Source organism: Daphnia magna, linkage group LG2 (assembly GCF_020631705.1).
Source record: "Daphnia magna isolate NIES linkage group LG2, ASM2063170v1.1, whole genome shotgun sequence".
NCBI classification, from domain to species: Eukaryota; Metazoa; Arthropoda; class Branchiopoda; order Diplostraca; family Daphniidae; genus Daphnia; species Daphnia magna.
The window spans coordinates 7,247,303-7,271,731 of record NC_059183.1 but is presented as its reverse complement, the minus strand read 5'-3'; the positions used below and the strand labels follow the sequence as shown (position 1 = coordinate 7,271,731).

The following is a 24,429-nucleotide window of genomic DNA, read 5'->3' as shown; positions in this document are numbered from 1 at the left end:
ATTACTGATAAGGCGACGAGTTGGTGGGAGAGTCGGAATTGTTATGACAGAAACGAATGCAAAATATTCCTAATTGATAACCAACGGTTTACGCTAGAAAATCACCCGAGCTTGTCGTGAGTGTACACTATACCTGATTGATAGTCTGAAAGTGTACTAGTCGTATTAAAATCGAAAATGAAGGGAAACTAGGGCAAAACTTTCTCGTGGGTCAGTCATCCCGGAGCTCTTCGTGATGAGCCAATCCAGTCAAGTTGGTCCATCGTATTGATTGCTGAGTACGCCAAATGTTGACATTCGACATTTCGCCTCGTAAAAGTTTACGAATCAAGCCAGAAGCAAAGAATTAAAGTATTTTGAAAACAAGTTTATTATTTCGTCGTATTCAGATAACAGGGCACCGACATTCTTATACGTCTAGACACCTCTACCAAATAATAATTAATTAATTATACTTAAACGCAATTGTAGTATGAATTTTTTTTTTTTTTTTTTTTTTTTTTTTTTTTTTTTTTTTTTTTTTTTTTTTTTTTTTTTTTTTTTTTTTTTTTTTTTTTTTTTTTTTTTTTTTTTTTTTTTTTTTTTTTTTTTTTTTTTTTTTTTTTTTTTTTTTTTTTTTTTTTTTTTTTTTTTTTTTTTTTTTTTTTTTTTTTTTTTTTTTTTTTTTTTTTTTTTTTTTTTTTTTTTTTTTTTTTTTTTTTTTTTTTTTTTTTTTTTTTTTTTTTTTTTTTTTTTTTTTTTTTTTTTTTTTTTTTTTTTTTTTTTTTTTTTTTTTTTTTTTTTTTTTTTTTTTTTTTTTTTTTTTTTTTTTTTTTTTTTTTTATATAATTATTTTTTTTTTTTTTTTTTTTTTTTAATTTTTTTTTTTTTTCCCCCCCCCTCCCCCCCCCCAAAATTTTTTACCCAGATAAAAGATGATGTCAAACATGCTGTCTTTTGCGAACGTATGGAGTGGACAACAAAGAAACTCAAACACAAAAAGTGCTAAAAAGAGATGTAAACAAAAACGAATCAAGATTGATGGGATTGATGTAGATGTTTGCCTAATAGGTCTCCATCAGGAAACTGTCAATGCAGATCGGTAAGTTTGTTCCCTGTCTACAAATATATCAACAGCTAAAAGATATGCCAGCACAATTTCAAGAAAAAATTCACAAAAGACCGACATACTAATCTATATGGTCGTTTCCTTCTCATTTTCACGCACTCACTCGTCGGTTAATGATGAATAAAGAGACTGACGTTCGCCTGTCGCACATATCAAAAGAAAGGAAAGCGCAAAACAGGCTTTTGTTGAGCCTTATCAAAGTCGGTACCACTCTTTTCTTCAAGCATAGATTTTCCATTTTCTTCCTCTTCCTTCCTCCTTCTTCTTCAACTTGTTTTTCTTTTTTCTTCCTCCCTTTTAGTGAACAAACTTCTCCCCGTCTCCCCGTCCGCCCCTTTGTTGTCCTCCCGAAATTCGGGAGTCGATCGAAGATCCCCTTCTCTCGAGCAACTCCTATGTACGCCGCTGAGCCAATCAATCCCGCTTATGTTATAGGGCCCACGCTGATGCCGCCCCTTCTGCTAACAGCAGCAGAAGAAGGCGAAAGAGGAAACGGAGAGAAAAGGAGGGGGATATGTATAGAGAGACATTGATAAACGTAAGAAGCCGTCTTTATAGATACAAACACACACACACACACACACGCACGGAAAAGCAAAGAAAAAAAGAAGAAAAAAAGAAATATCCAAACAATCAGTAACTCTTCTGAGCTGCTGTTGTGCTACTTCCCGTCGTGGACTATCAGGTCTGTTGCAGCAGACGCTGCGCATGTCCGGTTCGGAACGCCGGTAGCGAGCCGGAATAGGAGCGAGTGACGAGCATCGAGAGCGCGGACCGCTCAATATCGGTTACACGGCCGGAATTCAGATTGCAGCTCTTCGCGCAGTGTAGGTTTTGCTCCAGCCACAAGCGGCCGCATCATGTTCTTGACGTTAGTATCACTTTGATTTCGCCCCCTCCCGTCTCGTATATACGTACCCTCCCTCCTCGGCCGCCCTCTCCATTTCTTAGTCACTTTCGCTCCTCTCTCTCTGTTTATCTTTCGCATTCTTTTGAGTTTCGAAAAATCTTGGCCAAATCGCATTCCATCAGAGAGCAATCGACAACTCGGAAGTTTTTGTGGAATTCCAATTGCGTTTGTGTCGGTCATTTGCTCCGGCGGGTGCTCCGTCGTAGTTCGAGCGCTTGTGTCCTTTCCATTCCGATTCCATTTGGGATCGTTGATCTAAAAAAAGAAAAAGAGAAGAAAAAAAAAAAAAGATTGGGTTGCATCGATCCATCTAGCAAACAGCGCGGAGCACCCAGCGAGAGAAAGAGAGAGAGAGAGAGAGAGAGAGGAAGACGAAAGGGACGTAGTAGGAGAGGGTGGGAGGGATCGGGGGGAGGGAATCGTGAAGCAGGAAGAAAAAGAAATCGGGAGCCAAAAAGACGGGTAAAATGGCCTCGCAATTCTTCAGTCGGTTAAATATGGCCGTTCCACCAATTGGGGCCACTTTGGGAGCAGCCTGGACGACAGTGCGCTCAGCCCTGCCCGACTCGTGCGTCAACAGCCAACAAGACGAGCAACTCCATTTCGCCAAATTCGGACGCAAGCCAAACGACACGGAATTATGTAATTTGCAGAACAGCGGAGCAGGAGGCAGTTTGCAACGAGTCGATTCGTTTGGAGACGACGAGAGTTGCGGTGGCGGTGAATTCGGCAGTTCCCGGCACAAGATTTCCGAATGGCAAGCCGGATGGAACGTTACCAATGCCATCCAGGGCATGTTCATCGTTTCGTTACCATATGCCGTCCTGCACGGCGGCTATTGGGCCATCACGGCCATGATCGGCGTCGCTTACATCTGCTGTTACACAGGCAAAATCTTAGTCGATTGCCTGTACGTCACCAACGAGGAAGGCCAGTTGGTGCGAGTCCGCGACACTTACGTCTCCATCGCCGAAGAATGTTTCGGCCGTCGGGTCGGCGCACGGATCGTCAATACGGCCCAGCTGATTGAGCTACTCATGACCTGCATTTTGTACGTGGTACTGTGCGGTGATTTGATGGTCGGTACCTTCCCGGATGGCGCAATCGACACGCGTTCATGGATGATGATTTGCGGGATCCTCTTGCTGCCGTGCTCCTTTCTCAAGAATTTGCATCACGTCTCGACGCTCAGCTTTTGGTGCACGATGGCTCACGTAGTCATCAACGTCATGATCATGGGTTATTGCCTTCTACAGGCGGCAACCTGGGGTTGGTCACAGGTGCCGCTCAGCATCAACATCTTGACGTTCCCCATTTCATTGGGCATCATCGTCTTTAGCTACACATCGCAAATCTTCCTACCGGCTCTCGAGGGCAATATGAGCGACCCGTCAAAGTTCCACTGCATGCTCAACTGGAGTCACGTAGCAGCAGCCATCTTTAAATCGCTCTTCGGCTACGTTGGCTTTCTCACCTGGCAGGCGAACACCAAGGACGTCATCACCAACAATCTTCCCACGCAAGGTTTCAAGGGCGTCGTCAACTTCATTCTTGTTATCAAGGTGACTTCTTTGTGATTGCTAACTGATTATTTTGCTCCAGTTTCTATGTACAGTTAGTTTTCCAACTAGCTCGTAATGAGAAATATCGATAAATGTTTAATTAATGAGGACCTAAATGAATAGTTTTCAAGCTCTTAAAACGACATGATGAGCATGGTACTTTCACACGCTGTTCTTCTGTGACAAATAATCTCTTGATTGGATTCCGCTCATACTCGCTAGGCGTTGCTGTCATACCCTTTGCCTTATTACGCCGCACTGAATCTGCTGGAGAGAGCCTTCTTCAAAGGGCGACCAGAAACCACTTTTCCAAGCATGTGGACCGTCGATGGTGACCTAAAAGTGTGGGGCCTTGCCTTGCGCGTGGCTCTAGTTGTTTTCACGACCGTCATGGCTATCTCGATCCCACATTTTGCCTTCTTGATGGGTTTTATCGGCAGCTTTACAGGCACGATGCTCTCCTTCATCTGGCCGTGTTACTTCCATCTCAAACTGAAAGGCCCCACTCTAGATTGGGGCACTGTCGCCTACGATTGCTTCGTCATCTTCCTCGGCGTCCTGTTTGGCGTCATCGGCATTTATTATTCGTTCAGAGCTCTGGTCGAGGCTTTCCAAATCGGCTTACCTTTTTAAACGACATCTTCGCTGAAGTGCTGAGTGTTCAATTCATCATATCCAATGTCTTCCAAACAAAAAAAAAACAAACAAAAAAAGTGTGAAACCCAGGTCTTCCAAAAATTCTCTCAAAACGAGGATAATGTGTTCTAGTCGTAGCGTTTCCTATAGTCATGAATAGTTTCCCTTCCATTGGTTTTGAAAATACGTGTCACATTGATGTTTATATTTCTCTCTCTCTCTCTTTTTTTGCAACTGAAAAAAAAAAGATATCGTAACCAAGTCTTCCAAACTCAAAGTTACACAAATACCTGCAAATGTTTCCAACGACCAGACGTTGGTAAGCCGTGCACGGCTAAATGTTACCCAGGGCTTCCTCCCATTGATTGTTTTGTTTTTTTTTTTTACTTTTTCCTCGTATGTCCATTGACCGAAATATTTGATTCGGTCCCGTTTGTCAGTTCCAACTAAATAATATGTGTGATACGGTCAGCGAGATTTTTTTCTCAACTCCGCTTCACGTGTTTCATCCCATTGGCACACAACAAAAAAAAAAAAAAAAAGTTTCGTTTGATAGTTGAGAAAAAAAAGCAAAGATTCCGGCATTTCAATTAGTAAGTCCCGCCAGAAATAATTAAACCAAAAAAAAAAAAAAACGAGAAAAATTCTACGTCTTCCAGACAATGTCGCATCTCTCATCCTCATACTTTTTGGCTGTTTGCCGCCAGTTAATTAGATACATCCCAGTCGGTTACAAAAAAAAAACAAAAAAACTGCGCGGCAAACGTAAATTTTGCATATCAAGGAGGAAATAAGTAAACACTTTTCCAAATGTCTTCCAATTCGTGCGCTTTGAAAAAGTTTCGTTCCTGTTTTACTGCCCTAACCCTCTCTATTTGCATCATCATTTTACCATATCAATCGGCTGTCTTCCAGACTTGTACAACAACCGAGTGTGTGGAATCGCTAACAAGTTGTGTAGTTGTTTGTTTGTCATCGACGTCAAAATATACACGTTAGTTTGAATGTATAACTATTATACTAATACAGGTGCTGCAACTCGGAAACCAATAACGTTTGTTCAACAAAAAAATACTCGTAAACCCCATGTCGGCTGCCGAAACGACAACTGATCTGCTACGTGCTGGCCTTGCGCAACGCTCTGTTACATTAAGACATTGAACAAATCTGGTTGCAGAATAGCGTTTTTTCTAATAGGGAAAAGTGGCAACTGATTCACTGCTAAGAGACTATAGTCTTACAAACTACCGTTTGCCAACTGTTCTGTTTTTGGTCACGTAAATGCAAAATGTGTTTTTACATAATCAGTTTTCCGGTTCTTAAAAAAAGGTCAGGGAACGAACAAGCCAGACCGAAAAGAGAAGAGCTTCAGGGGTTGCGTGAACTCGTTATTTAAATTATCCTTCGCGTGTCGTATGAGGACTGCTGGAGGAAAAAATGGAATTAAGACAACGGTCGAATGAAAGACAACACGATGTGAAGATATTAAAGAGGTGCTTGAAAAGGTAACGCGTTTTCTCTCACTAAAGAACTTGTTTTACATGATAATTAATTATTATTTTTCAAAAATATAAGCAATCAACCAATTATGTTTGTAGATAATGGCAGAATATGCGATTTGGCGAATCATTAACCTGTCTGAGTTTGTTTTTATGACGGAACTATGCTTGTCTCTTGCTGCTGATCGCATGGTGTTATGTCAGCAGCGCTGTCCCATTGTAGGTTTCTTATCTAATATTGTCAATCGATTTCGGTCTCGAAACGTATCGCCGGACCACGCGGACTTCAAAGATGGCAACATATAGATAACAACGAACATTTCCGTTCTCCAATTTTAGTTCCCATTTGCTCCGACTAAACAGCGATTGGATATTCCACTGGAAATGGAATGGCCACGCCACCTCGTGAGTAACAACGACTTCAAATCTTTTTCTTTTTTTTGCTGCAAAAAAAAGAAACAACAAAACCGCAAACCTTGAAGGGTTATGTGGTTGACCTGTGACAAGGAAAATCATTCTTACCTGTGAATGCTAATAGCTTACGGTGTCCGTCGCGTGTTCATATTTACAATTTTCTCCAAACGCATGGCTTATGAATAGTTTTTTGCCCTTACTCAGATTTTACATGTTTCGTCGGACAAATAACGGATCCAGTAGTGTAAAAAGGTCAAAATAAAGGGTGAGATATTTCGAAATAATAACGGGAATCTATCCCCCTTTGCTTAAGGAATATTAAACTTGCGGTCACAAATTTGGAACACAGTTTGTATTTCAACACCATAAATTCATAAATGACATTCCCACTATTGTTCCATTTTTCTGCGTTACGTTTCTCGTTCCTTTACATGCTCAACATATTTATCTTGAGCAAACAGTTATTTCACAAAACCCGCATTTTCATGACGATCTAAAACTTTGATTTTAGGCTGTGCTTGATGGCGTGTTTGCTAAACTTTGAACCCATACCAGCGTGTAGTGCGCTCTTCAGCGACAATCCTTTGGAAACAAAGCCTTTTTGGAGTCCAGCCCAATGATGGCCGACGACACCAGTCGAGGCAGCATGTAATGGTTGATTGAAGATGCCAGCAGGATGAACAAAGGCTGCGTTTGGCTGAATAAAAGTGTTTGACCTGTGAAATGATGGTTTAGTGTTTAGTTGAAACGCAATGATAGGTTGTGATCAGACTTACGGTCCGTGTGGAAAAACGATTCCGTTGTTCCAGGGTTCGCACATTGCTGCAAAGTTTCCTGCCAACAGGCCTGGAGAGTGTGTGCCTACAACCAGTCTCATTCCTGGTGGACATCTCTCTCCTTTGGTGCCCATCAGGTGACCATGACTACCAGCCAATTTGCTATTTTTCCAGTGACAGGTGACAGTAGTTGTCAAGGAACCAATCAAAAGAGCCAAGAAGATTGCGGCGGAATGAGTCAACATTTTTTTAAAATGCTGTAAATATTTAAAAAATAATAAAATATATACAGAAAATGGAACAAAAATTATTGGTTGAATATGACGGAGATAATGGCAAACGGGAAAAAAACTGTTAGGATACACTGTAACTTACCGTTTTTCTTTTTGATCAGTGAGACACTGAAGACGATGAGATCAGCCGAAGAACTGGATGAAATTTACCTCAAAGATTTTCTTTATATATTTACTGGAATGTGCCATTCCTCTAAAATGAAACCTACAGGTAAAACTGCATCGCCTTTGAACTGAGATCATTTTGGGAATAAGAAAAGAAAGAAAAAATTATTTTCTTTCATGGTCAAGGTCTGAAACGGATTATGGGTTTTGCCCGGTTTCGACGCCGAAAAGCATTGTCTACTTTGTACCGTACCCTACACCTAGTTCACCAAAGGTCACTAATATGAATTGAAAACCTCCTGGGAACACGCATTTTTACGGGGAGTATCATGGTCCGCTTCCGTCTGAAATTTCTTCAATCCCTGGTGGATATGAATGATATAGCTTATAGTATCTTATAGTATTTTCAAAAAAAGGACAATTCAATTATCCCCTCTTCGCTTCATTACCACAACGCACAGCTATGCATTTTATTTTAAATGTAACAGTGGTAATGGTATCTAAACTATAACTAGAAAACATGACTACGTTGAAATTTTGAAAGATTAGAGTGAGATGAATCTCAGTCAGTTGTTTTTCCACTGAATAGTTAGGTAAACATATTCCCAATCCATTTTATTTGTCATGTTGTAATTTAAAAACCAAAATTAGTCAAAAGAAAATTCACAGTCAATTGACATATTCGAACTTCGAATTTTTAGCTTTGCATATAATATACACTATATAGATAAATATACACTCTTTTATTTGTGTGTCATATCTGACAATGTCCAATAAGGTTAAGCGTATGCTCAAAGTAAGTAGTGGCCTTGCGAGGCCATAAAAGACGAGAAAAACACCACCTGTATTTCGAAAGACAAAAGTCATGCTTGGGGGTGCAAGACCATGCGCAAGGAGGAGGCCAGGCTTTTAAAATGTCTTATCTACTCGAACAAATTGTTAAAATACATATAAAATCCGTCCTTGTGCTAGATTGGCAAAGAAATGGTAAAATGAAGGCGGAATGCCAACCTTGTGCGCATCGTGTATTTGACTACAACTTTGTGAAGCGCGTCACTGTTTTTGAACAATTTCCTCTCTCTGGTCGTTCTAAAGTCTGATGAATCGCAAATTTTTAGCTATTCAATTTAAACGCTCGATTTACACACAGTGGCGTATCAAAATAACGAAATTTTGGTGCAATTGCACTTCTATCGGTACCGGAGAAGTATTGAAATTCGGAACCCAGAAATGTTGCGTCTCTAGATACGCGATTATGAGAAAAATGGACGGGGACGTCAGGGACGGGAGTCAACATTTTTCAGTTTCTTCTATTTGAGCAAATTATTAAAACCTTCAATGTTTGCCCTTGCAACACATTCGAAAAGAAATAGCAAAAAACGGCTAGAGTGTCAGCTTGACGTGTAGCATCTGGTATAACCCACAACGACTGACTCATCATTGAGCAATTTCCTGGATTAACCATGTTGCGGACACAACTAAAAAAAGGGTATAGGCATTTCTTATCAATTTTTTAAAGAGCCATGTTCCCACATCCTTTTCTTCCATCCAGTGCTGCAAGTGGCTTTGCCCCTTCCAGGTGAGTAGATTCGGCTCTGTATAGCTTTGGAGTTGTGGGAACTCGTTTCACGCTCCAGCTTTTGCCTTAAATCAGAATCACTTTCTATCCGTGTTTTATTCGTAGCAATTGGACATTCTTCTCTGCATACATCTATATACCACCAGATAATTTAAAACCCTGTTAAAACGATAAGGTAAGTTTAGTTTCAGCATTATCTATACACAGTTTTTATGCTCACTATATAGGTGTATGTTTTTATTTATTATTATTTCTTAATTTAATTTTTAAGTGTACCCTAAAATCCTATACTTATTCCTAGCAATAGGTATCAATTTTTTTTTTTTTATTTTTTTTTTTTTTTTTTTAAAAAATTTTTAAAAAAAAAAATATTTAATTTTTAGGAAAAAGCATAATCAGTCAAGTCTGACCATGCTATATTCTGTATTTAAAAACAACATGTCTCAATAAAACAATTTTTACATAATTATGTTATGAGAAACATATTAAATAAACACATAAACACAATATAATATGGTTAATATAACTGAGGACAGTGTAGATGAGTGTTGGCTGTATAGTTGATGTCTCGGTTGATGTGCAGATTTGGCTGAGATGAACAGCTGTGCTAAACAGATCAGGGGGGGGGACTAAAGCTGATTTTCAGATCAAGCTAAATAAAAAAAAAAAAAACATCAGTTAACTTATAAATACTTGAAAAATTATAGACATTTCTTATACCTGATGTAGGTAAATTTCTTTATGTCACCATGAAGACTAATTGCTGAAGAAGCTGTGATGTAGACAACTTGAGAAACTGAGCAACAGAAAAAATAAAAAAAATATCAGTTAACTTAAAACAAAATTTAATAATGAGAAATTTATTATTATACCTTATAAATTGAAAACATTTTTAATATTGGCATGATGACTTGTTGCTTTAAAGAAGTTAAATGGAGTTGGCATTCTGTAATGAAATGAATAAGAGATGTTAGGACTTATCGATAAAGGTTCACTTCTCAAACAAGCTAGTTTAAAACTTTACAGAGTAACATAACAATTTTAGATTGCTCAAAAAAATTAAGGTTTGATGTAGCATTTTTAAAACTTAAACGCCAGTCAGAATAATCATATAAATATAACAGCTATGAAATAACATCAAAACATGAAAAAAATGTGTGAAATACTTTTCCCCAAAAACTTTTCTTACCAGATTTGATGAATCCACTATATAGTAAGGATATTAGTTGGAATCTTGATAGGGGATTCAATTCCAGAGCAGTAAATGGCGAGTTGATTCCCCAAAAAAAAAAAAAAAAAAAAATTTTTTAAAAAAAAAAAATTAAAAAAATTCATTCCCTGTTGGAGGATGGATAGCGAAAATCACAAAAACAAACTAAATGTTGCCAAATTTCAAATTGAAGAATTGCTCAAAAAGGGTTTTAAATATTTTGTTTTCTTGTGTTGGACACACGGAATCGTTTATAAGTGGGCTTATACACTTTTCTGCAAACTTTAACTACTGTGTACAGCGGTCAATTTAATTTCCATTTCCTCGCAAAGAACGAAACAAAGTCTTATAATTGTGCATCTTTGTATCGACGTACTTTCTTTATAGGGATCGAGTAACAAAAATGGCTCACCTAGTTTTGAACATTTTTGTCTTAAGCCTGACTGTAGCACTCTTCATCAACGTGACAGCTGTCAGTGTTGAACTCAAAACGAATGTTACTGATCGTTTGCAAGAGCTTCATGAAATTCAAGTATAGCATTAAAACAAACATTTTAAACTTATTTCTGGGTATGTAAAGTTGACTGGTGCTAATTTGATTGTCTCTCAATGTATCCGTAGGAAGATCTGAAGATAAAATCGAAACAATTCGAGACAATGATTAAGTCTGAAGTTGGAAAACTAAAGGAGAAAGTTGAATTTTTGGAGACCAAAATTCAAGAGCAGGATAATCTTCTAAAAAATTGTCAAGTTGCAACTTCTGATGCCATTGGGTCTTTGAGAAATGTCGAAGAAAATAACCTGAAAAAAACGGTTCTAGACCCTAAAACTTGCTTGGAAGCCCGTACTGCTAATCCTTCACTAGAATCAGGAATGTATTTCATTGATCCTGACGGTCAAGGCAGAGGAGATGATCCCATTTACGTCTACTGCAACATGACCACCGGTAATAACAATCAATCTATATTTGCATAATTAAAAGCGAAAAAATCTAAAATATGTTTATCAAATTTCTTAACAAGGATCAACATCCATACTGCACGACAGTGAAGATTCAATCACCGTTAGCCATTGTTTCGAACCTGGATGTTACACTCGAGAAATTAAGTACAATGCTACTCTTAGACAGATGACGATGCTCAGCGAACTTTCTAATGTTTGCCATCAATCCATTCAAGTAAATAAAAGACAAACGACAATGCTCTTCCCTACTTTACGTATAGCTATACAAATCATAAAACTATGTATTCATGCTAATGAATATTATCAAGGTTGATTGCTACGATGCAGCTTTTGAATTCAACGGCGTACCATACGCTTGGTGGAACGACCGCAATGGCGATCCACGGTATTTCTGGTCCGGTGTGAATAATAATTCAAGTGACCGATACCATACTTGTCAGTGCGGACTGGATGGATCTTGTAAAGAGAAAAGCCTTTCGTGCAACTGTGACAGCGACCTGGCCATCGAATTATCAGACGTTGGTATGAAACTGAACACAATTTTCTTTGTGAATTTTGTAACTCGTATTTTCTAACGTCAGGAATTCTATTGGAAAAGGATTTGTTACCGGTGACAAAGTTGAATTTTGGCCGGACTATCGCCCCCACTTCCATCAACCGCCACACGCTAGGTCGATTCGAGTGTAACGGGAAAGTTGTACTTAACGGAATGCCCACATCCTGCCAAGATCTTTGGCGGATTGGTTACATTCTTAGCGGAATTTATTCCATCAAAGGATCGTCTAACAAAGTTGAAACGGTCTACTGTGACTTTACCAAACTGCCTGGCGATGAAGGTGATGCATTCATTATATGTAAATATTAATGTCTAAAGACGTGATGTGATTGACCATGTGTTCAATATCAGAGCTGCAGACGTGGATCGGTTACGCTGATGTTAAATCGGAGCCTGTGCAGTTCACCGTCGCAAGAAAGACATCGTTTAGTACCCTAAACACAGCTATTTCCTTTGATCAGGAAACACTGAACACTGGGAATGCTTTGAACACTTCGACAGGAGTCTTCGCTGCTCCACGCAACGGGACGTATTTCTTTGCGTTTTCAAGCTTCTCTGAAAGTCAGTACTCTACGTTTTCGGTTGATCTTCAGTTAAACGATGCGACGATTGCAAATTGCGTCACTTCGTACGCGCTATTTTATTGCAATGTTCCAATCACGCTAAAGTTGAGTAGAGGAGACAGAGTTCAAGTCTCTCTTCAACAAGGATCGACTAATAACGCCATATTCACTGGCTGGCTACTTGCGGAAGACATTTTCCAGTAATACTTGAAGAAGCTAAGCGGAGAACCCTTAAATGCGCATTATAGTTTCCATTGAGCCCAAGTTGTCGCAAATATTACCAAATCATTTCTTCTTAAGGAGAAAATTCCTTTCCCTGGCTGAAACATATAACACAATACAATTACGCAAATCCATTAAGCAGTTGCAAATTTAATCTCTACGGCTACAGCGTTACGTAAAAAACAAACACATTTCCTTCGAGAACAAGGAAATAAGAGTGTAACCATAATACACGAAGTGGCCTCTCGTGAGGGGATCGTGAGTGCCCTACAATAATCGTGACTGTAGCTTACGGCAAACGAAGCTGTCAACCATACAGGGTATTACATGAGAAAAACTATGGTTTAAACATCAGCGCAACAAAGCTGAAGTGCAAAAAACTAGATTAGTTCAATCTTGTAAACTGAAAGTGTTAAGGATGGGACAGGAAACTGTTATTTGCCTTCGGCAATGTGTAAGGACACAGGGAAATATGAGGGATAGGCGGATGCCGCATTACCATAACGATTGTTACTAAAACTGAACGCCGTACACGCATTATTACATTTATCCATTTTCATTCATATCCTTTTTTTCATTCATATCAAAAACATTTCGCGATTGTACTCGCGATGCTTTGACATTGATTTCACGCTTAACCGCTAGTTTTTATCCCGCTAGAAGCCGTGAATGGAGGCATATTGGAAGGACAAGATGAACGCACATCAAGCGTTACACGGACGTGACTATTTCATCGTTATCTAAGCGTAACCACTCGGTCAGCCATTTATTTGCATCCTCCGATACATTTATTGTTATAACATGGCATGCCCTTGAGTCACATTTCGAGCAATAGTGGGACTTGTATTAGCTATACACGTGTACTACTTTCCTGTAGACGAAACGAGACGAATTCTTATTTCATAAGAACATTAATTCCGTCTATCCTGTTATCAACAGTTCATATTCTGTCATCACAAATTAAGCAAAGTCTTCTGTGCTTGGACTATTTTTTGGCTCCCACAATGAATGCTAATCTTCTACTTAAAGGCATTTCTTTGGATAAAATGTGTAGCTTTATCGTCAGGCTTTTACCTTGGAATCTACGTGGGGACTAATCTTGTAGTATATTTACTGTTTACTGCCCCTGTTTGACGGGCTTGGAAATTCTGAACGCCCTTTCTTTGATGTCACTTCAAACTCCTTTGTCTGCAGGGAAACAATTAAGAATGCATGGGGCAGGGGTAGAAAAATCCTAGTAGTTGCCACATCATCGGCGATCGAAACGTTCACAGTGAGAAAAAGTTCCAAAAAGCAAAGCTTTTGTGTGATGCCGCAGGTCCATTGGTACTCGCTATGAAACCCGGTGTTTTATTGGCCATTAAATAAGTTCGGTGGATAGTAGGGGAGAGTGGGGGCAATTGATACACTTTTTGGTTTTTTGTATTTCTTGAAAAAAAAACTGAAAAATTTAATATAAAAATTATATAGAATTGTAGCCTATTATCTCAGCTACTAAACGATATTTTTTTTTATGAGAAAAGATTAATTTTAATAGTAGTAAATTGTAAAAAACTGAGGTCGCTTCGAGTGTTTCAATTGCCATGGTAGCAGGGCAATTGAAACGGTGTGTCGACGCAATTGCAACGTGGGTTTTCCCATAAGGAAGCTTCTTTATACCCACATAAAATAAAAATCACGATATCTCAGCAGCCACAACTGCTAGTGTGATCAAATTTTACCATTAGGTACAATGCGATTTACAGATTTTTTAAATATGCTTAAAGTAGATCGTAATTTAGTTTAAAATATTTAAATAATTAAATTTAAAAAAAAACCATTAAGCAACATGCTTTTTTAAATAAATCCCAAACAGCGAATACAAGTATTATAGTTGTGTTAATATGATGATTTACATTTGTTTAAATGAATTACGTCAAATACTTGCAAAAAAAATGCAACCACTCGCAGACAGGGAATATAAACAAAGTGTTTCAATTGCCCTGCAATAGGGTCATCGTTACATTTAATTATTTAAAATTATTTAAGAATGCAGGGAAAAATTAAATGACATTAAATTGTAGAAAAATGAATTGCAAATCATCTGAAACTAATTTTATTGCTAAAGCGTAGCGTTTTAGGGGTTAAAACAAAAAAATTGAAAACGCAAATTTAACAGACGGAGAACAAAAAACAGTTTTTTCGAGATATCTTAAAAAGTTTTGAATACAAAAACTCGTAAATTTTTCTAAACTTGTAAACCCCCTCATTCTATTAACCCTAATTTTTTCAAGAAAATTCCTCTTATACGGCGAGAGAAACAATTTTTGTTTCAATTGCCCTGTGTCTCAATTGCCCCCACTCTCCTCTACAGCAGATAGGCCCTACACAGGGAGCTGCGGTAAAATTCGTAATATAGTGTTCATTGAGTTATAAACCAAAAAAGCAGGCAACAAAATTTTTCCCGAAAATACAGAACATTTACACCCATAAAATTATAATTGGCGATTTATTTATTTTTTAAGTTAAAAATCGACTGGATACAGTGGCTCACCGTTTTCGATCATCAACTGTGTTAAATTTACAACAGCATGAAAAAAACGAGGGTGTAAATATAAAGCATGACGAAATCTATAATTCATGCAACAAAACTGTTTAATTCGGCGATTTACAGTCTCATGCCTCGCCAATATTTGTTTTTTTTTGCTGATCTGCATGTCCGTTTGGAAGATCAAAATAACGCTGGTCATTGTTTCCGCGATCGGCTATAACTTTTTCTCCTGGTTGAAGGGCTTCAACAATTGCATTTCGAGCGAGACGAAGATCTGGCCATTCGCCGCACGGAACACCTCCGTGAGCCCAAACAATGTCCCCAGTGCGGATTCAAATTCCAATCTCATATCGCAAGCCGGGACCATTGAATTTGTGAGACCACCATTTAGGGTCAAACTCTGATGGTTCCATGATTTTAAAATCAGTCCCGTCAAGAGAAATAAATGTAGATGCGTCTCTTGGAGCGTTTCGGAAACGTTGCTCCCAGTTAAGCTTTTGTAATACAAATGAGAAAATGTCTGAAGCGATTTTTTAAAATTAGCAGAAAATATTTCACTTACGACTGGCATGTCTGCAAGAAGGTTGATGAATATGTGAGACCACTTTCGAAATGTTTTTTCACTAACTCCGATTAAGGTCGCATTAAATGTTTCAATACTATATCGTTTTAACAGCATCAAAGCCCATAATAGATGCTCTGGTGTTGAGTTTCTAGGACGAGCATTAAACAAAATGTCCCAAGCAACAAGACACACTAAAGGCGATGTTCCAAAAAACGCTCGAAATCTTCGATAACCTAGACTAAGGCTTCCGTCAAGGTCACTAGCGAAACTATAAAAATCTGAAAAATATTCGTCACCGCAAGTGTGAAACTTACGCCTTTTTCGCGAAAGTTTCGCTCCTGCGGCAGCGAAATATTTCAGAATTTTGATAGTTTCGCTAGTTTCAGAGCGAATATTGGTGTAAGTTTACCTGGAGAACGTACATTCGCAAAACTTACGGCGAAAGCAATACATTAGGGCTAGTTATCGCAAGTTGCGTTTTTGAAACCGCAGGGGTTTCGCTGCATATTTCAAGCTTTCGGTGCATGTGCAGCTTTCACTTCAAGAAAAAAACCATCCTTAACTTACAGCAGCTATCAGCACAATCCCATAGCTCAGATGGTAGAGCGTCGGATTCGTATCACCAAGGGTTCATGTTCGATCCTCAAGGCAATCAATTCTGTTTACGTGGATTAAACTACTACATTAGAAATATAAACATTAATTAATACTGGAGATGTTTGGATTTATTTATTTAGAGCTTTTCTTTCTGTAACCAAATTTGAATGACAATTATCATTCTCATATTGACATCAATGTCGACAGCAGACGACGTTGAGTTGAGGTTTGTTGTTGTCCGTCATTCACTCTTGGTATTACATTTCTCTAAATATGCCAATCTGGAAACGTAATCCCCCTTGCAAAGCCCAAACCATTCTCACCAACATGTTTATTAATAACCAAATTCCCCCTGACGCAAGTCCTGCTTCTATCCAAAAGTTACATGACGAGTTCGAGCCGTTTAGTTCATCTGTTTTTCGAGGTGCTTTCAACGAGACTCGCAATAAGTATGGGACTGAATGTAAGTAGTTTTGTACAACTTACAACTTTTTTTGGTCTTCTTGATATTTATATTTTCTTAGTTGCAGTGAAACGAACTTCTTCAGCAGCCGGATTTGCCGACTCAGACAGCTGTGCTGGTGGTTCTGGCAGCACTGACTGTCGGCCAAAACGTTTCAAGCCAGATCCAGAATTAACCTGTGATGATGAAGACGAACTGGACGCAAAAATTGCACACAAAAACCAACCAGTGCTGATGACGGTTTACCGTGATCCCGTCACTGAGCAAGAAAAAGTTTGCATTGTTGTGTCACTCCCTGGAGGCGCTTCTGATGTCGAATTCTCTCTCGTCGGCAGTGGACCAGGCCGTTCTACAGCCAGAATAACGTACTCCTGGCCCAAAATCCTGTTTGACATCGAGGCAATCTTCAAAAAAGCCATCACCAGTTCGGAATTACCAGTTTGTCATCCCAAAATTATTGCCCTGAAAAACGAATTGAAAAACAATCGTGATTCAATCGACTCCACCCCTAAAGGATCGATGGAGTTGACTTTACCGATCAACTTGGTCTCCGCGAGAGAAGTGAACGACAGGGACACCCGGCCCTCATTGGCCCCCTCTCCTCACCCCAAGCCCCTCCACCTTCTTTTTTTGGTGTGTGGCCTGTGGGGCTGTGGCGGGGAGACGGGCTGCCGCCTCATTGTTTGTTTTCATGTTTATTTATTTATGATTATTTATGTTTATATTTATTGTTTCTAACTACTATTTTGTTAATAAACTATTTGATCTCATTATATCGTTTTAAATTTTATAGCACAGGAATAAATTAAATATTGGTGTGTTTTCATTATAACTATTGTTAATTGTCATCCATGGGCAATTGGGTGGGTGGGGGGGTGAAAAAAAGGTTCAAAACCCGATTTTGGAGAATGGAAAACTATATTCCAAAAGTTTTAATACTTATAGGAATGAAAATTGATAAGTTTCTTTTTTTAAAAATTTTCTTAAGGTTACTTAATAAGAAAGTAAACCCTTCGCCATTTTACGGGTAGGTGGTGCGGTTTAGGGGCTAAGGAACCCCTCAAAAAATACGTCATATTTCAATAATTTATTTGGGGGAAAAATAAAAAAAATTAATAATTTTGTAGAAATGGATAGCTCTTAGTAGCGCTATCCATTTCTTAAAAAAATTAACATAATTTTCATAAACAAACAAATTTTGGACAAGACGTGTTTGTATTTTTGCGCTCTAGATATATAACTAGATCCAATAGACTTAAGTAACAATATAAATTTTTTTAAACTTTTTGTGTATGAATATTTTTTCGTTATCGTTGGATTTTGTTTTTAATTTATTAATTTATGCTATTACACTACTTATACCTTTATTAAATCGCTTTTCAATTTATAAAACAGATAATTAAACATCGGTGTGTTCCATCAGAATTATAAAACTCCTGGGCAACTGAAAAACGGTTTCAACACCCGATTTTGGGCAAGGAAAACAAAGTCCAAATTTTAAAATTATAGAATGGATATACTAAAGATCTATCCATTCTAAAATATTGCTCAAAATTTCCTTATTGGAGAAGTAAACCGCTTCGGCATTTTTCAGGTAGGTCGGTGCAGTTTAGGGGTCTAAGTTAACCTCATCTCCCAGTAATAAAATTAAATAATTTTTTTGGGGAAACTATAGGACCAAAATTAAAAAATTTTATATAAAGGAAAGCTCTAAAGGCAAAATTTTTTTTTTTTTTAATTTTAAAAAAATATTCATACACAAAAAGTTTCAAAAACAATGAAAATTATTACTTAAGTCTATAGGATCAGTATATCTCTAAAGCGCAAAAACTACAAAAAAGTTCTTGCCCAAAATTTTTTTGTTTTTTTTTAAAAATTTTTTTATTTTTTTACAGAAATGGAACTCTTGATAAATTTCTGTTTTTTTTTTTTTTTTTTTTTTTTTTTTCTAAAATTATTTAAATATTAAGATTATTGGGGTGGGGATTACCGATAAAACCGCACCGACCCGAAAAAGCAAATCGGGTTACTCTTTTTAAAAAAAAATTTTTAAAAAAAATTTTTGCAGAAATGAAATCTTATCCAGAATATCCATTCCTAAAAATTTTTAAATTTTGGACTTATAGTTTCCCGATCATTACAAGTCGGGTTTTGAAACCGCCAACCCAAGGCCCATTATGACAATTACACTTATTTAAAAAAACACACCGGTAATTAATTCAATCTATTATATAAAATGAAAAAACAATTAATGTAAGAAAAAATATTGTATTTGTAAAATAATAAAGAACAAACAATAAATTAAATAAAAAAAAAAAAAAACAAACAAATCAAAGCGGAAAACCACACTGTGTACATCAGGAAAATGTGGGAGGGGAAAGCAGAAAGAAAAAAAAGAAGAAAGGGGGAAGAGAGCCAATCAGAGGCCGGGATAGTCCCACTGGGATGTACGGGTGACGGTCTCGACCCTTCGAGACCGTCTCGCGGAGACCAAGTTGTTACCGATTTCGGTTCAGACGGCTACTAGCTCCATCTCCCGTGCGGGTGGGAAAACAGCTGACGGAAGTATGGTTGTGATTGTCGAATTATTGGCATTTCAGAACTCTTACACAGTCAAACAATTTGATTAAAAAATTGATTTTGTAGATTTATAGTCTTTTTTGTATTTTTTTATTGTTTAACTGTTTCGTTTTCTTGACAGGTTGGTTGGGTTTTCTAGTTTTTGTGTCATACACATTTATGCAGCATATTTTTTTTTTGTTATTGATCAAAAATACGCTTTTTACCGCAGCTCCCAGATAAGATAAGAAAGGCACGTATTTGAATACAGGTGTTATATCTGCTTTGCTCAGTGTCAATGTTTCAGTGTACCTATTTGTGTTCACAACAAACTGAAAGCTCGTTTTCTGTAAAAAAAACTAAAAAGATCAAATTTCCAAAACATGGCCAAAAGGCAATTGTTAATTTCATCTGTAGTGGGCCTGTTGATTTTGATCTTCCCCTTATTGATTGTGGCCTTTACCAGCAATGATAACGAGATAAAAGATATTGAACGTTCATCGAATTTACACAAATTCCAGGTACGAATATTTAAATGATTCTAAGTTCCCATTCACTATTGACAACGGGTTTCGGATTTGAAGGAAGAGCTGTGGATCAAATTCAAACATTTTGAAAGAAAAATGGAGTCTGAAGTAACAAAGTTGAAGACAAAAGTAGAACTGTTAGAGGCTAAAGTTTTGGAGCAGGCTGAACTGTTGAAGGAATGCAATACCTGCAGTCCCACGAGCAATATGTTCGACAACGATATGCCTGTCGATCATGTTAAAAACGTAAGGCCCCTCGCGAAGACAACCCTACAACCGAAGACTTGTTTGGAAGCCCTCACGTCTGACCCTTCACTAGAATCTGGGATGTATTGGATTGATCCAGACGGACAGGGAAGAGGAGACAACCCCATTTACGTGTATTGCAATATGACTTCAGGTAAAATAAGCTGTGAGCACAAGAAATAGTAAATAACACTATTGCCACTTACAAACTTATTGACAAACATAGATATGATTTTTTTTAAATTCTAAATATTCCAATACAGGATCATCGTCAATACTGCATGACAGTGAGAATTCAACTGATGTTGACCATTGCTTCGATCCTGGTTGCTACTCCCGGCAGATCAAGTACAATGCTACGCTTAGGCAAATAACAATGCTTGCTGAATTGTCCAACGAATGCCACCAGTCAATCCAAGTCGGTGCAAATGATTAATTGAATTTAAGATTAAAGAATGTATTAGCTCAACATCAATTATGAATTTAATATTAGATTAATTGTTTCGATGCTGCCCTCGAATTCAACGGAATTGCTTACGCTTGGTGGAACGACCGAAACGGTGATGAACGTTATTTCTGGTCTGGCACAAACAACAATTTAAGTGCACATTACCACAGTTGCCAGTGTGGGCTTGAAGGATCCTGTGTTGACAAAAGCCTTTTGTGCAACTGCGACAGCGATTTGGCGATGGAATTATCCGACAACGGTATCTGGGAAAATGATTTGAATTTTAGCCTTTTTAACTTGTTGATTTTTCTCATACCAAGGAGTAATAACCGACAAGGACTTGCTACCTATCACAAAATTGAATTTCGGAAGGACCATTGCTCCGACTTCGATGAGTAGCTACAAAATCGGCCGCTTGGAGTGCAGCGGGAAAGTTGTTCTCAACGGAATGCCGACGTCGTGTCAGGATCTTTGGCGCGTCGGTTACATTTTAAGTGGAATATACTCTATCAAAGGATCGTCTAGCAGAGTGGAAACGGTGTACTGTGATTTCAATAAACTACCTGGTGACGAAGGTGAAACATATTAACGCCACGAACAATACGGAATACTACAAGAGGCAATTTGTTTTTTGGCATTATTCAATAAATCTTTTCCCTTTTTATAGGACTCCAGACGTGGATTGGATACGACGATGTTAAATCGGAGCCTGTGTATTTTAATGTTGGAAGAAACACTTCCTTCAGCACTTCGGGTAAGGCAATGCCTTTCGAACAAGAAAATTTGAACGTCGGAAATGCTTTCGACTTGTCGTCGGGAACGTTCGTCGCTCCTTGCAATGGAACATACTTTTTCGCATTTACAAGCTTTGCAGATAATTCCTATGATTCATTTTATTTTTCTCTTAATTTAAATGATGTTCAAATTACCAACTGCTACAATCCAGTAAGAACCCTTTATTATTGCACCGTGCTGTACACTGTCAACCTAAACTCGGGAGATCAAGTTCAGATGATTCTTCAGCGAGGATCAACGAATAATGCGATTTTTACTGGAGCGTTGCTCGCAGAAAATGTTTTCTAAACTTCTTTTGCGTTTTCAAAACGAAAAACCATGTTTCTATGTATTTTGGGAAATATTGGTGGGACGCCTTGCATGTCTATAGAAAAGAACAAGCACAACAAAATAAAACTGATTTTCCCTAGCCTTCCAATGGGTTAAGTTGATTAAAATTCAATCTTTTGGTATTCCCCTTCTTAAAGTAAACGTGGTTTTCAAAGTCACTAGTCCCGACGTCAGGTAAAAGAGAGAAAATAAAAGTTGAAATAATTCGCCGTGTATTGAAAATTCTGAATTGTGTCTATTTAGAAGGCTATCCAATTTTGAGACTTTGTCATTACGTATTGCCATTCATTTCGCCCTTCCTAAACTGTTCAAATTTTGTTTCGTTTTTTATTGGTTTTTTCCTGTCATTTTACCTTTATGGATGCTCTTTTTACGCAAAAGAATAGCGGCACTTTCCTTTTGTACTCATTAACAACTCTTTCAGGGTTTCGCAAGCCCACACATTTTGTGTTTCATTTTCCTGCGACAAGCAATATTTTAGGCAATAATGGCATATGGCAAATGGAGTAAGATTTCTTGAACAATCTTGTAAACGGCCTTATTTTTCGTGCACGAAGAGGGAGAGAGACAACAGAGAGAGCGAACTCCTAGCAGCAAGGAATTCTCAAACAATAGAGAATTATGAGACCACAAGCGAAAGAAAGTTTGTTTGGCTACTGGACCTAAATTTGTTTAAGCTGGCCTTGCATTTGCAGATTCACTGGTATGAGGAGTAAGGTTATTCGGTAACTGGGTTTCATTTTCTTTCACCTTCACTAGTCCACTCGACTGTTTAAAAAGGCGAGCAGTTGGTCAGTGCTCATCAGCATCGATCTAGCAGTTGGAAAAGAAACAACAGTCCTTCTGGTAAATCAGAATTCGAAAAGTAAACAAAGATTTAGCTTTACTTCATTTATCTTTTCAGTATATATTATACACCAGCTAAAGCTGCATTTGATACTCCTCCAAAGTCTACGAATCGAGTGCAAATCAGCCATGAAGGCAGTAGTAAGTTGGACTGATTTTTCATCTAATAACAGTATCGATGTGGTGATTGTAATTTGCCTTTTGCTTTCCTATAGGCTATTTTAATTGCTTGTCTCGTCGCAACAGCCGTGGCTGCCCCGCAGTATCAACGGCAGAAACCTAAACAATCGGCTGCATCCGTATCACCTGACCAGTGGGCTGCTCTAAATCCACTTCAATCTGAGAATAGCGATCTTGATGAACTGAAGAAGCAATGGGCTCGTTTCCTTGAGTAAGTAAACGTACATACAGCAAAAAAATTCATTCAAATGCACCCGTAATAATCGATTGGTTGTCTAGATACCTTCCATGGTTGAAGGGTGCTGTTGGACCAGCTGGGCCTCAAGGACCCGCCGGAGAAACTGTGTACGTTGCTGGACCCCCTGGTCCACCTGGCCCACAAGGTTATGCTGGACCTAAGGGAGACAAGGGAGATGCAGGTGCACCAGGAGCTATCGGTGAGCCTGGACCTCAAGGAAACCCTGGAGTTGATGGACCTCAAGGTCCTCAGGGATTGGCAGGCGCACCTGGCACGGATGGAGCCCCAGGAGCAGCTGGAGCGCCAGGTGGACCTGGAGCAAAAGGAGATGCTGGACGCAATGGTGCGGATGGAGCTCCTGGAGCCCCAGGTGCCCCTGGCAAAGACGGATATCCCGGAGCCCCTGGACCGCAAGGGCCTAAAGGAGATGTTGGTGCTCCTGGAATCACACTCCCATCCAAGATTCCTGGCCCACCTGGTGCACCAGGATACCCAGGCAAAGATGGAGCTCCTGGTGCTCCTGGTACTATTGGCCCTGTCGGACCTGCAGGCCCAGTCGGCCCACAAGGAGTCCCCGGCAAAGACGGTGCTCCTGGTAATTCTGGAAGCCCTGGCCCGAAGGGAGAAGCAGGTAAACCCGGCTACAATGGAGCTCCAGGAAAAGACGGACTTCCAGGCGCTCCAAGCACGCAACCCGGCCCTGTGGGACCTCAAGGACCAGCTGGTTCACCTGGCTACAATGGCGCTCCCGGCAAAGATGGTGCCCCTGGCCCAGTTGGCGCTCCAGGCAAGGATGGACTAAACGGTGCTCCTGGTGCTCCAGGTTGGTGATCGAAAATAGACAACAATGAAAATGGATTGAAAAGAGGAATTTCAAAACTTTTGTTGTATGGTGTTCCAGGTGCTCAAGGAGAGCAAGGCAAACCCGGTAAAGATGGTTATCCTGGTGCTGCTGGTGCCCCTGGCGCAACTGGAAATCCAGGACCCCAAGGACTCCAAGGTGAACAAGGTCCTGCTGGAAGCCCTGGCAACCCCGGCCCACAAGGATTAATTGGCCCTGCTGGCCCTGCTGGACCTGAAGGCAAACCCGGCCCGGCGGGCGCCCCCGGTGCACCTGGACCAGAAGGTTCCGTTGGCCCTGCTGGACCTGAAGGTAAAGTTGGCGAAACTGGAGCTCCTGGACCTGTTGGCCCGATTGGTCCTGTTGGCGCCCCAGGAACTCAAGCTCCTTATCCCACCAAGGGTTACACAACGGCTGCCCCCTATTACAGAACAACCCCAAAAGACACTTGGTTCAATTGGTAGACATCCCGTTAGGATCGCAAGTTCTTCTGACCAAACTCTCTGTATTTATTAGAATACGAATAATTTGAATTTATGCTCACAATTTTAGAATGCATTTGCTTGTGCAAGTTTAAACAAAGGGCTATTGCTTTGAAAATATACCACATTGAAGATTTGAATGCCATTCATCATCTGAATTTTACTCATTTTGAAGTTGTATAAGACTATCGAAGTAGATCTACTATCGATTTCACCGACGCAGCTGGGAGAGGCAAAGGGCTCAACACATTTTATGAACTGTTTTCCGCTTTCTTCTCAGCCAGCAGCATGTACCGACCATGCTATTCAGCACAGTAAACATTTATCTCTCAAAACCCATTTTCTTTGGCCTATATGTCAAGCTGTATTACAGAGGAATGTGAAAA

The 24,429-nt window shown here is 39.0% G+C and overlaps 6 protein-coding genes and 1 pseudogene across 8 annotated transcripts; 5 read left to right on the top strand and 2 right to left on the bottom strand.

The window, feature by feature from the left end:
- Window positions 1–1,753: 1,753 nt before the first annotated feature.
- LOC116915738 (vesicular inhibitory amino acid transporter) lies at window positions 1,754–5,221 on the top strand. Its single transcript, XM_032920866.2, has 2 exons — window positions 1,754–3,580; window positions 3,803–5,221. The coding sequence occupies exons 1-2, from the start codon at window positions 2,486–2,488 to the stop codon at window positions 4,211–4,213; spliced, it is 1,506 nt and encodes a 501-aa protein (XP_032776757.2). The 5' UTR covers window positions 1,754–2,485; the 3' UTR covers window positions 4,214–5,221.
- A 1,245-nt stretch (window positions 5,222–6,466) lies between these two features.
- On the bottom strand, window positions 6,467–7,425 carry LOC116915685. The gene is made up of 3 exons (XM_032920836.2): window positions 7,281–7,425; window positions 6,906–7,162; window positions 6,467–6,845 (listed from the first exon to the last, which is right to left on the bottom strand). Exons 2-3 carry the CDS (start codon window positions 7,148–7,150, stop codon window positions 6,623–6,625), a joined length of 468 nt encoding a protein of 155 aa, XP_032776727.2. The 5' UTR covers window positions 7,151–7,162; window positions 7,281–7,425; the 3' UTR covers window positions 6,467–6,622.
- A 1,377-nt stretch (window positions 7,426–8,802) lies between these two features.
- Window positions 8,803–12,534, top strand: LOC116915635. 2 transcript variants are annotated; one of them, XM_045168906.1, is made up of 8 exons: window positions 8,803–8,882; window positions 8,988–9,057; window positions 10,480–10,624; window positions 10,714–11,038; window positions 11,115–11,269; window positions 11,364–11,577; window positions 11,637–11,891; window positions 11,963–12,534. In XM_045168906.1, exons 3-8 carry the CDS (start codon window positions 10,496–10,498, stop codon window positions 12,376–12,378), a joined length of 1,494 nt encoding a protein of 497 aa, XP_045024841.1. In that variant the 5' UTR covers window positions 8,803–8,882; window positions 8,988–9,057; window positions 10,480–10,495; the 3' UTR covers window positions 12,379–12,534. The 2 variants fall into 2 exon arrangements, with proteins under 2 accessions (XP_045024841.1, XP_032776655.2); XM_032920764.2 differs by lacking the exon at window positions 8,803–8,882 and having other exon boundaries at window positions 8,889–9,057.
- A 2,336-nt stretch (window positions 12,535–14,870) lies between these two features.
- Window positions 14,871–15,896, bottom strand: LOC123469703 (annotated as a pseudogene).
- Window positions 15,810–17,548, top strand: LOC123469870. The gene is made up of 3 exons (XM_045169216.1): window positions 15,810–16,551; window positions 16,613–17,112; window positions 17,540–17,548. Exons 1-3 carry the CDS (start codon window positions 16,362–16,364, stop codon window positions 17,546–17,548), a joined length of 699 nt encoding a protein of 232 aa, XP_045025151.1. The 5' UTR covers window positions 15,810–16,361.
- Window positions 17,549–19,129: 1,581 nt separating this feature from the next.
- Window positions 19,130–21,535, top strand: LOC116915633 (contactin-associated protein-like 3). Its single transcript, XM_032920762.2, has 6 exons — window positions 19,130–19,631; window positions 19,695–20,037; window positions 20,147–20,301; window positions 20,377–20,590; window positions 20,652–20,906; window positions 20,999–21,535. Exons 1-6 carry the CDS (start codon window positions 19,494–19,496, stop codon window positions 21,412–21,414), a joined length of 1,521 nt encoding a protein of 506 aa, XP_032776653.2. The 5' UTR covers window positions 19,130–19,493; the 3' UTR covers window positions 21,415–21,535.
- Window positions 21,536–22,159: 624 nt separating this feature from the next.
- Window positions 22,160–24,183, top strand: LOC116915641 (collagen alpha-1(I) chain). 2 transcript variants are annotated; one of them, XM_032920778.2, is made up of 5 exons: window positions 22,160–22,302; window positions 22,361–22,443; window positions 22,518–22,693; window positions 22,762–23,543; window positions 23,622–24,183. In XM_032920778.2, exons 2-5 carry the CDS (start codon window positions 22,432–22,434, stop codon window positions 24,023–24,025), a joined length of 1,374 nt encoding a protein of 457 aa, XP_032776669.2. In that variant the 5' UTR covers window positions 22,160–22,302; window positions 22,361–22,431; the 3' UTR covers window positions 24,026–24,183. The 2 variants fall into 2 exon arrangements, with proteins under 2 accessions (XP_032776669.2, XP_032776670.2); XM_032920779.2 differs by having other exon boundaries at window positions 22,256–22,302; window positions 22,364–22,443.
- The last annotated feature ends 246 nt before the right edge of the window (window positions 24,184–24,429 follow it).